Genomic DNA, 14,862 nt, shown 5'->3' with positions numbered 1-14,862 from the left:
ATGTGCATTGTGTATACTTCACATTCATCTATTGACCAGTGTGTTTCCTTGATGATCTATGGTCAATTGTAAAGGTATATTTTATGTGTAGTATTGCAATGTGGTTTGGGTTCTGTGCAGCTAGCAACTGATGCATGGTAGCATACTTGGCTTCCCTTGTCTATTCAGGATGTGGTAGGCCTTGAATAGTGCTATGCTCACACTCACTGGTCTGGGAGTGCTGTTAGTCTGGTCTGACACTGTTGTTCATTCAACTTGAATGGATACACTTATGTTCAGTCGTGCTGGAAGTCGCTCTGGACAAGAGCGTCTGCTGAATGAATGTAATGTAATGTAATTTACAGTGTTTCAGCGCGTGAGGCCTACCCTCGGGGCTCCCGGGGCAGTGCTGGGGCTCCAGGTAGAGCTGAGTGAAGAAGGGCCGGGGGGCGGCGCTGCTGGAACGCAGCGAGGCCTCGATCGAGTTGTGCAGCGCCTCCTCGAAGCGGGCCGACTTCAGCTGCCCTGCGTACGAATTCCCCATTATCTGCCCAGAGCCGGGGAGGAAGCAGAGCGTAGAGTCAGTCAAAACACAGCCTGAGGGAGGGGGGAGGCAGGGGTTACAGGCCTCGGGACGGGGTGTAGTACACGCCGTACCAGACCGGAACTGAAACGGCAGGCCGACGCCATCCACCCCCCCTCTGGGGCTCGGTCACAACTGTGGCAAGTTTATGTAAAGCGCCTAAAAACTGACGTCCGGTCTGAAAAACCTGCTGGGAGCGAAGGAATGTAGATAGGTGTGGAGGACAGGTTCTGGGTGGTCAGGGATGTGACCTTTGGAACAGCTGAAACAAAAAGCTCTTCTGTTTCGGCAACAGGACACACCTATAATCCACCCGCTAACATCAACTAGGCTAATGCTAACAACACAAATTATGAAAATGAAGTCCATGTCAGGCCTTTAACCTCAGGCTTCACAAATGCTTTTCACTTTCCACTTGGACCTTGTTGCACTGACTGAAAATACATGGTAGTTGCACCAAAAGCTCTGCCCAATGACCACATTTTCAATAGATGAAACATGTTGGAAAATTCTGGCAACTGCAAAAGCAGAAAATATTACGTCCTCGTGAATCGGGGGAAAAAACCATTACAGCTCTACCTCATGCAGTCAAATATGGCCTGGCACTGAAATCAGTACTGCACTTGTCCTTGAGCTAAATTTGGCATTAGGCTGTGCAATCAGCAGGAATCAGTGACAGACTATGCTACACCACGGATTTAGTCTGTTAAAACTTCAGCCTTTGAGTTGCCAAACCGTTTTTGTTCCTGCTAGCTTTCTATGTACCCTTCCAGCACACGCTGTTCCAACATCAGCATGTGTAATGTTACCATGGTGAATAATTCAGAGCCACAGTGTTTGACGATTATACGTGGAGGGTTCAGTAAAAGGTTCATATCTGCGGTATCATTCACCTGACTGACTTTATTTATCACATACATATTCATGTTGCTCGACTACACTGAAGACAGCATTTCAATACAAAAGAAGAAAAAAATTCATACCTGCAGTTACACATTTTAATGTTCATATCTTCAAAAACCAATGCAGATGTCGGAACTTCAGTCTGAAACCATTACTTAAGAAAAAGGAGGCACCTCTCATGTATCAACACATCGTTCACTTTTAAGAGGGCTATGAAATGTACCTCAGAAACCACAGCACCGTGTTCTTAGCGAGCTTTTAATGATCTTACTGACTTTATAAAGTGGCAAAAGCAAGACCAGCACTTAGACACAGACCTACAGGTACATATCCAGTTTCAGGAAACAAGCTTTGAAGAAAGCAACATCCAATGCGCATAATATATTATCACTGTAAATGTTCTTCGTCCAGCAAGCACCTTGTTTTTTTCCCACATCAAATGTTCTTTCAAGAATCACCCCACGCAACTCTTTCTTCTAAAATCAGGATGATTTATATTATACGTATTGATTGTTGCTTTGATCTGGCAGCAAAACATTAAAGGTGTCTTTCAGAAATCATGATGACTGGCCCTGATCAATGATATACAGATATCGATAGTGATTTATACATGCAAGCTGATGGCACAGATGTGGGATTTAGTCCCAGATCAGGGCTAATGCGCTTCTTTGAAATACTGTCCCCTAAAAGCAATACACCAAACAGAACTATACTCATTGGTTGTTTTAGCATGCTGTATACCTGCTGCTGTGACTACAAAACCCTACTGTCAAATGGAATTATAGATAGCTAGAAATGCTTAGGAAATACACTGATCTAATCACAGGTGCCACTTTCGACAGTAGGTGACAGCAAATTTAACTTATTTAACTTAGCATCTGCCTCATCTGAAGAAGACAATAGTGATCAATCTATTGAGTAACAGCTGCTGTTGTGGAGAGAGGAAACAGCCACTGGTATCATTTGGTAGTTTGGCAGTTTATTCTTGTTGACTACACTGCATGATATGATATGTTTTACTACACTTGCCTGAGGTGGGGAGTTTGCTGTGGGGCGGATCTGCACACGATGAGATAAAGGGAATTGGGGAATTTGGACTGCCCACTCCACTCTGGCAAGGTCACCTCCTCAAGGTAGTGTAACACGCGTTGGGGTCTGCTGTGCACCTTCACCCTTCTAGGACACTACAGCACCCAGTTGGCTGTAACTGTAGCGGTCCATATCCAATGTAGTTGTCACTGTAGTGCTGCAGCCATTGGCTGTGGAGATCAACAATGAAGGAACGGTCTGACCCCCTCTGAGGTCCCTGTTCTGACCACGCCTGGACAAGTCCCCAGGTGAGACTTGGTAGGACATATCTCCCCAGATCAATGCTGGCCAGCCAGAGGAGCGCCTACATCATCAGCTCTGCGCTGATAAGAAGGACCAGCATGCAGATGGAGACATCAGATTCCAGGGGGCATTCTTGCTTCTCACAAGAGAGTAATCTCTGGTCCGAGAATCATCACGGAGAGCTGAAGACACAAATCTGCTTCTTCCACACAAGGGCCCAGATTAACCCTTTCTGCCTCTGCTTTGATGGAGATAAGCTGCTTAACATAAAGCGGGTGACAGTGTTTCTTTTTTTCCACCAACCAGAGGCAGAGGGACGGGGGGGGGGGGGGGGGGGGCACCTTCTGAGGTGTTTAGATGCCTTCCTGCCTGCGGAGAAGGCCTAAAATATTGGCATCCCCACACTAGAGAGCCCGCTCCCCTGGAAAACAGGTCCCCTGCTGTTCAGAAAGTTATCATCATCCCCAAAATGACAGAAAAGGGCACAAGGAGGGGAGGTACGTCACAGCGCTACGCTCCGACACCTCTCCCTTGCTGTCCTGTCAGTGAGGTCTGTTTACCTCCCCCGTGCCATGTCTGTGCCCCCAGCAACAAAGGCTCCCCATATAAGTAGGCCATCCCCAGGGTCAAACCCCACTGCAGAGGAGCCGTAACTCACCACAGCTGATATAAAAACCATTCAGGAACGGGGCTTTGAAAAAGGTCTCCCCGTTCATGGGAACCTTCTCAAGTTCTTACTTTCCATTTGAGGCTGAAAAATAGCTGCATTTTCAAATGAGCTCTCTGTTTCCAGTATTTTAGTCTGGATATTTTTCAAAGACCTTTGAAAGCTCTTTTGTCAAAAGGCCTTTAGGCTCTTGAGAGGAAGAGACGGCTGCCCAATACCACTAATGCTGTATGCATGTAGGCTGTTTCACTGGGGCAAAGACTCTCATCAATTTATGTGGAACTCTTGACTTCTTTTCCCAAATCTGAATGAACAAAAGATGAAAACCCTGGCGGCTCCCTCCCTCCCTGGTGTCCCTCATTAGGACACCTTCCCCTATATGCCTTCATTCACTGCCGCCAATCCAGAGCGTGAGAGACAAGGGGTCTCAGATTCGGTTACCTCGTGATGTTCCCCTCAGGTCCGATGGAACATGTTCACCTCTTCCCCCTGCTGGTCAGTTTGAGGCCACGGTCCAGTTCAGCTGTGCCACCTCGCTCAGCAGCTGCTCTCTAACATCTGGGAAGGGAGGACAACAAACAGCAATAGTAAGAATCTGGCAGACACCGCGATCTGCACACAGCGTCCACACAGTCATATGAGACAATCTGATCTCAGTACAGACTGGGCTTTCTCTGCGTTTGTATTTACAGAAAAAAAAAACGACACATTGCCCAAAACAAGGCCATAAAGGGGTTACTAAAAGAATAATAATGAAATGAATGATTTAAAATGTGTGGAGTCATTGATTACCAAAATATAGCTAAATGCATTCTGGGATACAGCAAACCGCACAATTTCCACTGCACCCACTTTTGGGAAGGAGTACAATGTGTATTAAAATCTGAGGTACATTATTTAATGTGGAAAGCTTTCAAAAGCAAAATTATATTCAGTCATGTGAAAGAAATCAATGCTTGTGGTCAAAACAGTTCACACAATCCAACAGCATATGATGATGGATTGAAAACATTATACATCACATTATACCACTGACCCTGGGGAACTATCCGTAAAGCTCACTCCTGCATGGGGGACAATCATCATTGTTACACCTACATTTGAACGACAAGGCGAAATCGACAACGTATATGTCAACCACAGGAGATCGAGATCAGTGGCTCTACATTGTGCAATGTTTGGCCATGCTGAAACCCGCAAAGCCTGGTAAATCGTATTACGGCCACTGACTGTCAGAGGTCTGAACCCTATCCCACCAAACGTGCTGAACCACTCGTATGCTAATCTGCCCGGGGACAGCATCTGCTCTGAGTCAATAAGCATAAACGGGAAGCTCTTAAATCCCTCCTTTGCTTTGACCATATACAGCATCAGATTACCCAGTGAATGATTACCCAAAGCTGATTGAGCTAATCAAACAGCCACAACTGAATACAGGAGGTGAGAGAGAGGACACACGGTGGGTCTCTCCAGAAGCGAGCATGACTGCCTGAGAGCTGCCGAGGCTTAAACACTAAAAGTGTTCAGATTAGTACCGAAATGAATAGAGGTTTCCAAACACAGTCCCCTGGTCTGCACTGTGGAGTGCTTCAAATGGTTTTGCTGAATCCCTGTGAGTGTCTTTGCTCCGGGTGCTCGTTGGATGGAGTACTTGGGCCGTGTGAGAGAACAGGGAGAAAGAGCTGGAATTTAGGCAACCACTCGGATGTTGAATTCAGGAGTTTCTGGGCACACGTCTCAAACTCAGCCATCATTGGAATGGCATCTGGGTAGAACCAAAGCGAGAATACCCACGCAAAGTTAACCACAGTTTAAGAACCAGAGGGCAGGCTTAGGCCTGATTTCTCCCAGCTGAGGAGAGGGAAATTGGCTGAAGCCTGACACACATATTGCAATTACTGGAAATCCCAGGTGAATGTACTACTAGTGCCAATTCAAATTCAACACCACGCAAATTTGGAGATTCAGAAATCGTGTCATCATAATGCTAGGACACAGAACATTACAGGCTGTTTCTATCACACTACCTCACTGTACCTTCCCACTTGTCATGGTTCTGCTGTTCATAGTGTTTATGTTTTATCTACCTGTTTTGTGGTTCTCTAGTTGTTTTTGCTACAGCTCTACAAGACACATGAACAGCTGACAGAAAGCAACTTTTCACAAGTAATGTCACTGAATGCTTTTCATTGGCTCCTCACAGCTCCTCACTAATAAAGCCCAGCACTGGAACAGGAAAGGACAAATACACTGTGACTGCCTGACATCCACTTGCAGCTCTTTTTGCACTTTTTAAAGAGCAGTTTCTGTCACTGGTAGGACCTGACACGCTACACAACGCAAGGCGCTAAGCTGAGGTAGAATTTCAGAATGCTCCCTTTAAACTCAGAAGGACAAAAAAGCTCAACAGAGGCTGAAATCAGAATGTGTTTACTAGGCATTTGCCTAATTACCGTGTTGACAGAGGGCTTTGTCTTCCAGCAGAGGGAACTATGGGTAGTGGCCACATTGTCTCATTTTCCTCTCTGACTTCCTCTAGTCTACACAATACCTTTTCACAAATTTGAGTAACAATTAAACAGGAGTTTGAACATTTGATTGTTGAACCTGCTGATGGCAATGAATGAGTTTATTTTCCTTTCGGGGATTAATGCTATTTTTGTATCTGACAGTTCAACTGTATTCCATTTCAGTTTAATTTCATTTCTATTTCAGCTCTGCACAATGCCCACACATGCAAATCTAATGCATAAAGGTTCTTACACATCTGTATCCTTGATATCAAAGTGCCCCGATTCTGTAACTTAGCAACATGAGCTATTTTTGTCCGTTCTGCATTCCCTAATTTAGTGCATTTCTCCTGGGTTGTCGGCACTTTGAACAATTTGTCTAACATTTATGTTAATTTTAGCAAATTAAATGTCTTCCCTGCATGACTTCAGGCCAAAATGCAATCAAAACCCGTTTTTTTTTTTTCACATTAACATCTCAGATATTTGTCTGTAGTCTTAGCATTATAGTCGCAGAGGACTCTTTTCAAGTAACTCAAATCTTGACACAAAACCTAGGCTGGTGTCTGGTATACCCACAGTCAATGTTGGGATATACCATGTGTCTGGTAACATCATTCTTATGAGCTTTTCAGTTTTTTTTTTTTTTTTTTTACCAAAAAGACTGAGCAAACACAACAATTTTTATCATATAATTTTCTCCCTCGGAGATGAATTTTCCATTCTCCGGCCCTAACCTGAATTCTCTCTCTGAAACACGGAAATTGATTTTTGATTAGGAGAGCTCTCTCTCCCCCACCCTCTCTTTTTCTCTTCCTCCTTCACCCACCCATTTTGTTACCCTCCTGACCAACATTTCTACTTGTTAAAAACAGATTGAACTCCCTTTGCCAGCTAGTACATACATATTCTTCAGTTAATGTAGCCCTGAACCCACCATTAAAAGGATTTAATAGAATGTAATGTATATGGACTTAAGAAGCACACACACACACACACACACAGAAACGTCACTGCAAGGAATGGTTTGATGTATGAAACGCAAGCGCTACTACAGGTCATTGCCCCGAGGACCTCGGCAAACGCATCCACAAACACATCGAATCAGCGTATTGATCCGCAAAGGCCTGAATGTAGCACATGACCCCGTGCTCTTGATCTCTGCTCTGACTATCGCTGCTGATGCCGCAATTTATCTTGATGGCCCTCTGGTCTCATCAAAGCGGCGGCGGGCCCACCATTAGCCGTTGCGGAGGGGGAAATATAACACCCATTCATCAGGCGCGATTTCAAGGTCCCATTAGCTTCCGCAGGCTATGGCCTGACCATCAGGACGGTTTTGCATGAGAGTGAGTAGACAGTAGTGGGAGCCAAGGCATAGCAGGGAGGGGGGAGGGGAAGGCTTGGTGGTGCAAAAGGAAAAAAAAAAAAGAGTAAATGTCCCTCAAACTAGGTGCTAAAAGCCCTGTTCCATTAATATCACAGGAGAACAAACATACTTTGAGCCTGTGTGTTCTTACCTTCTGAGGGCTTCCATGAACTTCCTCCTGAGAACTCCTCCAGTTAAAAACCCAGTTACTCCAGACCCAGCAAACCAAGAGTGAAATCCAACAGAATGATGTTCAAGCCATGCAGTTCATTGCGAGTGTTTGGTCCCTGGTGGGATGACCAGGAAGAAAAAACAGACCCAAGCAGAAAAAAGGCTTCAGTTCGGTGTAAATGGGCTCACACAGCCTGACTAGATCCAGCTACCAGCTCCTTCTCCATGGTCCTCCTCAGTTCTGACAGCAAGCTCCTGTTCTCTGTTCAGCAAGACACCCCCCTCCTCAATTGGTATACTGCTCTCTCTCTCTGGCTCTCTCTCTCTCTCTCTCACACACACCCTCCCCCGAACTCAACAACCCCCCTCCCCCAGTTCTGCCATTTGCTCTGTGGGGGGGGGGGCGCACATGGGGGTCATCCATCTTGGCCCTGCTGACTCCCTGTAGTGACAGATGCTGTTGTAGGACCATGTTGTTCTGGCAGCTTGAACACAGTCACACATGGACCGCGGTCCAAAGACCACAACCACCCCCCCCCCACCCCCCAACACACACCCCATTCCACACCCAGCAGGCACTGGGGCAGGGGCTAGGATCCAGCCCCCACTCCACAATACCCAAAAAAAAGCACCCACTATCTGCCAACTCATCCTCCTTCCTAGCTCCCCTCCAATTTTATTTGGGCTAGTTTAAAGAGAAGGCACCCCCTGGTCACTCAGGAGACTCTCGGGGGGGCGGAATGCGGGGTCAAAGCATGCGCCTCATCTCCTGGGCCTAGCGGATCTCCGCGTCTGGGAGCCTCCTGCCTCCTCTCACCGAGAGAACCAGCTCGCAGAGAGTTTACTCCGGCCGTAAACCGCGCTTCAATGGTCACATCTGGCCCAAACAGCTCATCTTGAACACATCACAGATGGATGAGTGGAGATACGCCGCAGCTCCTCGTTGAAATGCTTGCCTGGTAATGCGGATGCTGCTTTCCAGCAAGAAAAAGACCAACAGACCCCAGTGAATACGCACTTATTTCGAAGATTGTGTTTGTGGAGCTCCGGGTACATGGGCCAATGTACTTTTCATTTTCAAATGTTATTCCGCAGCCCCGAACACTGATGACTAAGCAAATGAACTCGCTCGATTAGCGGCTGCCCGCGGGAGGAGGGAGCAGACCTGTGCTACCAGTAAATAATATGCTTGACCCGAACACCGGCCCCAGCTGATGCGCGACGTTCTCGCAACATTTCTGTGATGTTGCAACAACGTCTTATGAGCATTGTGAGAGCACTACTTGCATGGAAAGAGAAAGCAGACAAACTCCGTCCAAAATAGGGTTTGTGCATGACTCGGGAGGGATACATTTACACATCAAGCAGTCAAATAATCCCCGTCACCAAAGCAACCTAGATCCTGTTTTGACTGTGGGTTAATAGTGGGCTCTGCTTTATTATCGTTATGTCCTTGTGCGCAGAAAAAGATATCAGACAGGAAAAGACTGCGCACACAATACATCACACAGGCCTACTGCCTGGCTCCACTGGAGAAATAAGAAATGAACTGATAATCATAGTCTTTTTGTATTTTTGGCTACTTTTTTAGACCCCTGAAAAGGCTTCTCCTTTCCCCATACCGCAAGTAACACCCAAAGCCAAAGTCTGGCCCCACACACTGAAGTATCACTTGACAGAGAAGGCCCTCAGGAATGCTGGAGTAAGGCAAACCAAGAATTTGTCATGTAAACAAAGGAGGGTCAGAGTCAACATGCAGGAACGCCAATTCGGCAGCACTGTCCAATTTGCCTCAGCCACTTTGCAAAAAACACACATGACCTCGTGCCAAGTACTCACAGTGTGGTCCCAGCCCCAATTCGGTTCTTTCCGTCACCCTTGTGACTTTGTTACACATTCGCCAGGGCCCTAGATTGTGTGGCGTGCGGAAGGTCTGTCGAGCCACAATGCAGGGTCTTGTGCCAGCGCCTGACAACACTCCAAGGGTATATTGAGGGGTCACGAAATTTTCACCCATCCTTCCTCAGTGTTGGGTTTCACAACCGGTGAGTGACTGCCAACGGCCAATGAAAAAATAAGTATTCAATAACACAGTGTGCCAACACAAAACAGCCTGTTCTGTTTAAGCTGTGACCATTTTCTCTGGAACAACGGACGTGGAAGATGAGTTATTTCTGGAGCTACGGCAAAAGAATAAGAAGTAGGGCTGGTCAGAGGAGGGAGAAAAGGCATTGTTTCAAAGCACATGTTGTGAAGGAGCCACCAGCAGCACAAACTGTGCTACACTTTCATATGGGAGAACAAGGTGAGGACTCTGAGGTTGCATCCATTATCTGGAATTTGAAACTCATAATAAAATCTCAAATAAGAAAATTACAACTGCAGCCTCATGGGTAGCCCAGCATCAGAGAGAGTAGTCTCTTTTAGTGCCATTATTCTCTTTTAGTGCCATTATTCTTTATTTACTTAGCTGGCAGATTCCCTTGCGTAGGGTGACTTATATATACATATTTTTATATATATATTTATATATATGTATGTCTAATACATGTTATCTAGCTGTCTAGTTGCATAATGTTCTGAACACCATCATGCATCCATCGCCAATGTAGCATCATACTGATCCCAGCACCGCTTCCACTCTGTCATTCCCCACTGTACTGAGCATTGGCTCTGACCGTTCCCAAACAGAAGGAGGGATCTTATCTGTTTTACATCTGAGAAAAGACTCACCATGTGATGGGAACTGACCTCCCCCTAGTCTCCCTTCTGAATTCAAAGGCCACTGGAATGCTGGTTTGTCTCCCCAAGCTAGGTTCCCTTTGGCAGCTAACTTTCCTGAACAGAGAGGTGTTGCCTCACATCTGCTTGTGACTCCTCTTTTATTCACATGATACAATACACTCAAGGGGGTCAGACCTGTTAAAAAACCTATATCAGCTTTAATCAAGTCCATTGCTACAATCAATGAAAACCTCAAACAATCCACCCATTAGAAACCACAGCAAAAGTGTTCGCACTCAGTTAACATAGCCTACTGGTAGCACAGGGCTGACAGTCTATTTAGCAAGGAGGAGGTAGATGCTCTTGAAACCTGCTGGGGTCTGGAGCTTTGCCAGGGACTTCTGACACAGTTTTGAGCAATCATTCCAAACCTTCAACTCACCCAATAATTAATGATTAACCACTGCAGACACGCTTCAAAGACAGAGAGCCATGAATGTAAATTAATCATGAAGTGCAACACTTACTTCCACAAAGACAACTGCGCAAAAGATGAGTAATTCAAGGAATCTGTTTTTCCAGGGGGTGAGGGCTAAAAAAACTGCAAGGAACCGCAATGAAAAATGAGCACCAGGTGGGTGAGAGGGGACAGAGCGGGGGGAGAGGGGGGGTGGGGGCGGGGGGCTAAAAAACCCTGCTTATCTAAACACCGAAGCTCTTCCAGTCGAGCGGAGAGGGCCCGTGTGCCAGCTTCGAGGGAAAGATGACCGGAAACTGAAGCAGCAGAGTGTCTCCCACAGAAATCATGCTCTCAGCTCTCCGACCTGCTGATTTCCTTATGAAAGCCTCTGGGACTGCCTGCTGGGCCCTGAAGTGCAAATCGCTGCTGATGCCGGGCCATTGAGGCCGTCCGTCGAGCCGCAGAAACAAAAGGCCAAATTCCCGCTGAATGCCATCGCTGACATCGGCAGCAGAGACCCCGGGCTGGGCCGAGACGTCCTGGGGCTAGATTAGACCCTGGACTATGAGGGGTGGGAGGTGGGAGGGGCCAGAGGAGGGGCCTGGGGGAGACAAAAGGAGTATTTGGGCAGATGAAGAAGTCATCATCATTAAGCCACTGGGGGTTTACTGTCCAGTTATAAAACTCATTTTAAAAGTGTGTGTGTGTGTGCGTGGGGAGGGGGGAAGGATTTCAAAGGGCACCAGGCTCGGAGGCAGGCATGTCGTTCGGGGATTGCGAGGCCAATCCATTAGGAACTAGCCTGGCCTTTGTGTGCAAACGTGGATGACCGAACTGCTGACCTTGCTATACACCCCACCAATGGGGATGGGTTTAAGGGCAAGGCATTTAACCTTAAACTAAATCCTGGTCTTAGACAAAGGTCAGGATAATCTATTAACAAAGGTTCCCGAACAGCCCCTCATTAGATTCCTCCTGAACCAATTCCAGAAGTTAAAAAAAAAAACATTCCTCAGTCTCATCTACTTTCTGTACTAAAAATCCTCCAGGCACTTACATTAATTAGAGACAATTTAACAGGCTGGAGTGAAACATTTTTTTTTGTTTTGATACAAACAATCCAAAATGATATTGTTAGTGTTTTAACTAAAAAAAATTTGACCATTACTTAGTTAACTGAGACAGCAGCTTGAACTTGATAGGAGCACACAGTTTCTTCGGCATTTCAAAAAGTTAGTTTTGAGGAATTTCCCAATGTCAGATAGAATGTTTCATGTACAATAGAAAAACCCTGTCAAAATGATATGTGTGTTTTGATGTTAAAACTCTTCAATAAAGGCAGTAACAAAATTATGTTTGCCAAATATTGGCAAATACTGGATTAAAAAATTAAAAATTAAAAAAAATATTAATTGAAGGTCCATTTATAAGAATGCAAATGCAACAATTTTCAGTGGGCTAGAACACAAAGGAAGAGGACCCTATACGAGAACCAGGCTTGGCATTTTGTCATACATACAAATGAGCACTTCATTCAGCGGTACAATTTCTGTTCAGTTAAAAGAACTGTATTTTAATTCATTTCAGATTTAAGTCTAACAATTAGGAAAACTATAACTCGCTCAATTAGACAAGTCCAACCCAGTTCACAAAATACTAAGTGCATTGTTATCTGTTGCAATATGCTTGCATTTTGACTGAAGTCAATGCCTTAAATGAAATTATTTCTATTAAAAACTAAGAAAAAAGACTTTATCTGAATTTTTGCAATTTCATTGTAGCTCAGTATTCTGTACTCTGTCCATTAAACCACAGACTAAGTACTATTATGGCTAAGTGCTTTGAAAAAACAACTCAGAGTGATCATCATCCACCATCTGCATGTAGAACTGAATCCTGGTCTACCATTGCGGGTTCAGCAAGACGACTCACTGGATTTTTGCAACAGATGGGGAAACACCCCCCCCCCCCCAGCCCCAATCACCCACCCACCCCTCACCCCCCTATCACCACAACCACACACTCACACCACACAAACACACACACACCACACAATGTACCTAGAGTAACACTTCTTTCCTGCCTGTCTGCCAGGGTCTGTCAGTCGCTGCTCTCTCGGGCGTCCAGAGTGCCCTCTCTGCTCTGTGTTGGGTTAACCTCTGGGCCTCCTGGGCCGTGTCAGAGCAGCGGGGTCAGCGTGACCTTGCCAGCTTCCAGCCATCCTGCCACTGCTGATGCGGGAGCCAATTACAGGCCTATCTGAGCGGCCCTCTGCGGACGGGTGTAATATTACTGGGCCAGGGCCATCTTCACAAGAGCTTATCACCGCTCGCCGAAGAGCCAAAGAGGCTCTTTATCTGTGTCCTGCTGTAAGGTAGCTAATGAGTTACAGTCAAGGTGTGAGTGAGTCAGGTGGTAGCTGTGTGTGGCCGTCCAGACACAAGGAACGTCGAAGCGATTCCATCTCGGTCTCTCTGCCTTTTTAGAAGGTGCTTTCAAAAAACGGTACATTCAAATGCCCCAGCACATGTGATATGGGCTTGTGTTCACCCTTGCTCTGCTAAATAAAATGGGACACTGTTGAATGCTCTGTGTTTGTATAAGGATAGGCCTGTTTGTCTGCGTGTGTGTTGCCAAATGTAACCTCCTGTCTGAGGAAAATCTAAAGGCAAAGCCATAACCTCCTCCGCATTCACCTGCACTGATTTCCTGTGCCTCTTTCCGGAACTCCCATGACTCCTTTTGCTGTTCAGGAGTGAAAATACTTTGTATTCAGCGGATTACAAACACATGCATTATGGACAAATATGACTTTGTTAGCCATCCACAACCCATTTTCGTTTGATTAACAGATATAAAAGCCTTCAAAATCTATTCAACTGTAAGTTCTTATTAGACACCATTATGTAATGTGCAGTCTATGCCTTTACCTAAGGCAACTTAGGCAACATGTTTCCCAATTTCAGTTTTCTTTGCCCATGTATATAGCTAGATGGTGCAATGAAAGGTGATACAGAGTGCTGGGCTCCGAGTTCGAGTTCAGTGTTCCCACAATGGCTCCACACGGCTTCAGTCTCTTGCAGCTGCTAACTGGCAGATGACCTGACCCCCCGCACCCCCCCACCCCCATTTTATTGGTCAGTTTGCCCCCTCTCTCCACAAGTGGACTTGGCTGAGGCGGGGAGGGGGGCTCTTTAAATGGCCCTTTAGGTAGGCCTATTTGTCACGGGTGTAAAAAGGGGAGTTTTAAAGCCGCATTTAATGTGAGCCCCATATTATGAAAACACTGCATCTTATCAGGTGACGGGGGGCAGCCAGGGGTCAAGATCGGCTCCCGTGGCCCGGGCCCGGCGTGCTCCCCCACCCCGTCATGTGACACGGGAATGAGAGCTCAAAAGGCCTGCTGCACACGGCACATCAGCCAAACCAAAGATCTTGAGAGACAATTCACTAACAACGGCCCTGATTTTAACAATACACACCAGAATCACATGACAGGGGAGAAACCCTACAAAATAGTCATGTGGTGACAGAACAACTGGTTTGGAACACACCATTGATTACAATGGAATGTGGCTATTTTTTTTTAACAGCCAGTCTCACCCATTGGTGCGGAAGGCAGGGCAAGAGCAAAATCAATCACGCAAATCAATCTCAGGTGGAATTAGATCAATGCAGCTGCCAGCTAATAAAAGCCCCTCTAAAATCTCAGTCGCTCAAGAATGTGGTGTGTGGTGTGTGTGTGTGTGTGTGTGTGAGTTTGCATGTGTGTATGTGTATAAAAAATGTTCACTCCTGAAGGTTTGTTGATTTGTACTTAGGGATTAGCTGAACATTTGCTGGACTGGACTCAGATCTTTATTATAATGAGGCTCTCATTACCATCCTACAGTATTATTGGAGCAGAGACACTCCCCTTTGGAGTGAACCATGCACCCAGCAAGCAATTACCCCTAAAAGGAGCCCTCCATTCCTCTCAGCCCTCCAAGGGAACGCGCTGAATGGAAAAGTACGGGTGACCTGACGCGTAAAACAATGAGGGTCCCTCTTGCTCAGGGTAGGGATCTCCCCTTCCCTGCCCCCACTTCCTGCTGGGGTGGGCCCATATATCCATCATCCCCCTCTTCCTGACCCAGGATGCCTTTGCCACATCAGCACGGCCAA

The 14,862-nt window shown here is 46.2% G+C and overlaps 1 protein-coding gene across 1 annotated transcript in view; it reads right to left on the bottom strand.

The window, feature by feature from the left end:
- greb1l (GREB1 like retinoic acid receptor coactivator) overlaps window positions 1-14,862 on the bottom strand; it is a 51,831-nt gene that overhangs the window by 21,806 nt on the left and 15,163 nt on the right. The window contains 2 exon segments of the mRNA XM_036519042.1: window positions 367-526; window positions 3,906-4,022. Coding sequence (XP_036374935.1) covers window positions 367-523 — 157 coding nt within the window. The 5' untranslated portion in view covers window positions 524-526; window positions 3,906-4,022.

The sequence above is a fragment of the Megalops cyprinoides genome, chromosome 24, assembly GCF_013368585.1.
Source record: "Megalops cyprinoides isolate fMegCyp1 chromosome 24, fMegCyp1.pri, whole genome shotgun sequence".
NCBI classification, from domain to species: domain Eukaryota; kingdom Metazoa; phylum Chordata; class Actinopteri; order Elopiformes; family Megalopidae; genus Megalops; species Megalops cyprinoides.
Note: the sequence above shows the minus strand (reverse complement) of the source record. Positions and strands in the feature narration are given on the sequence as shown.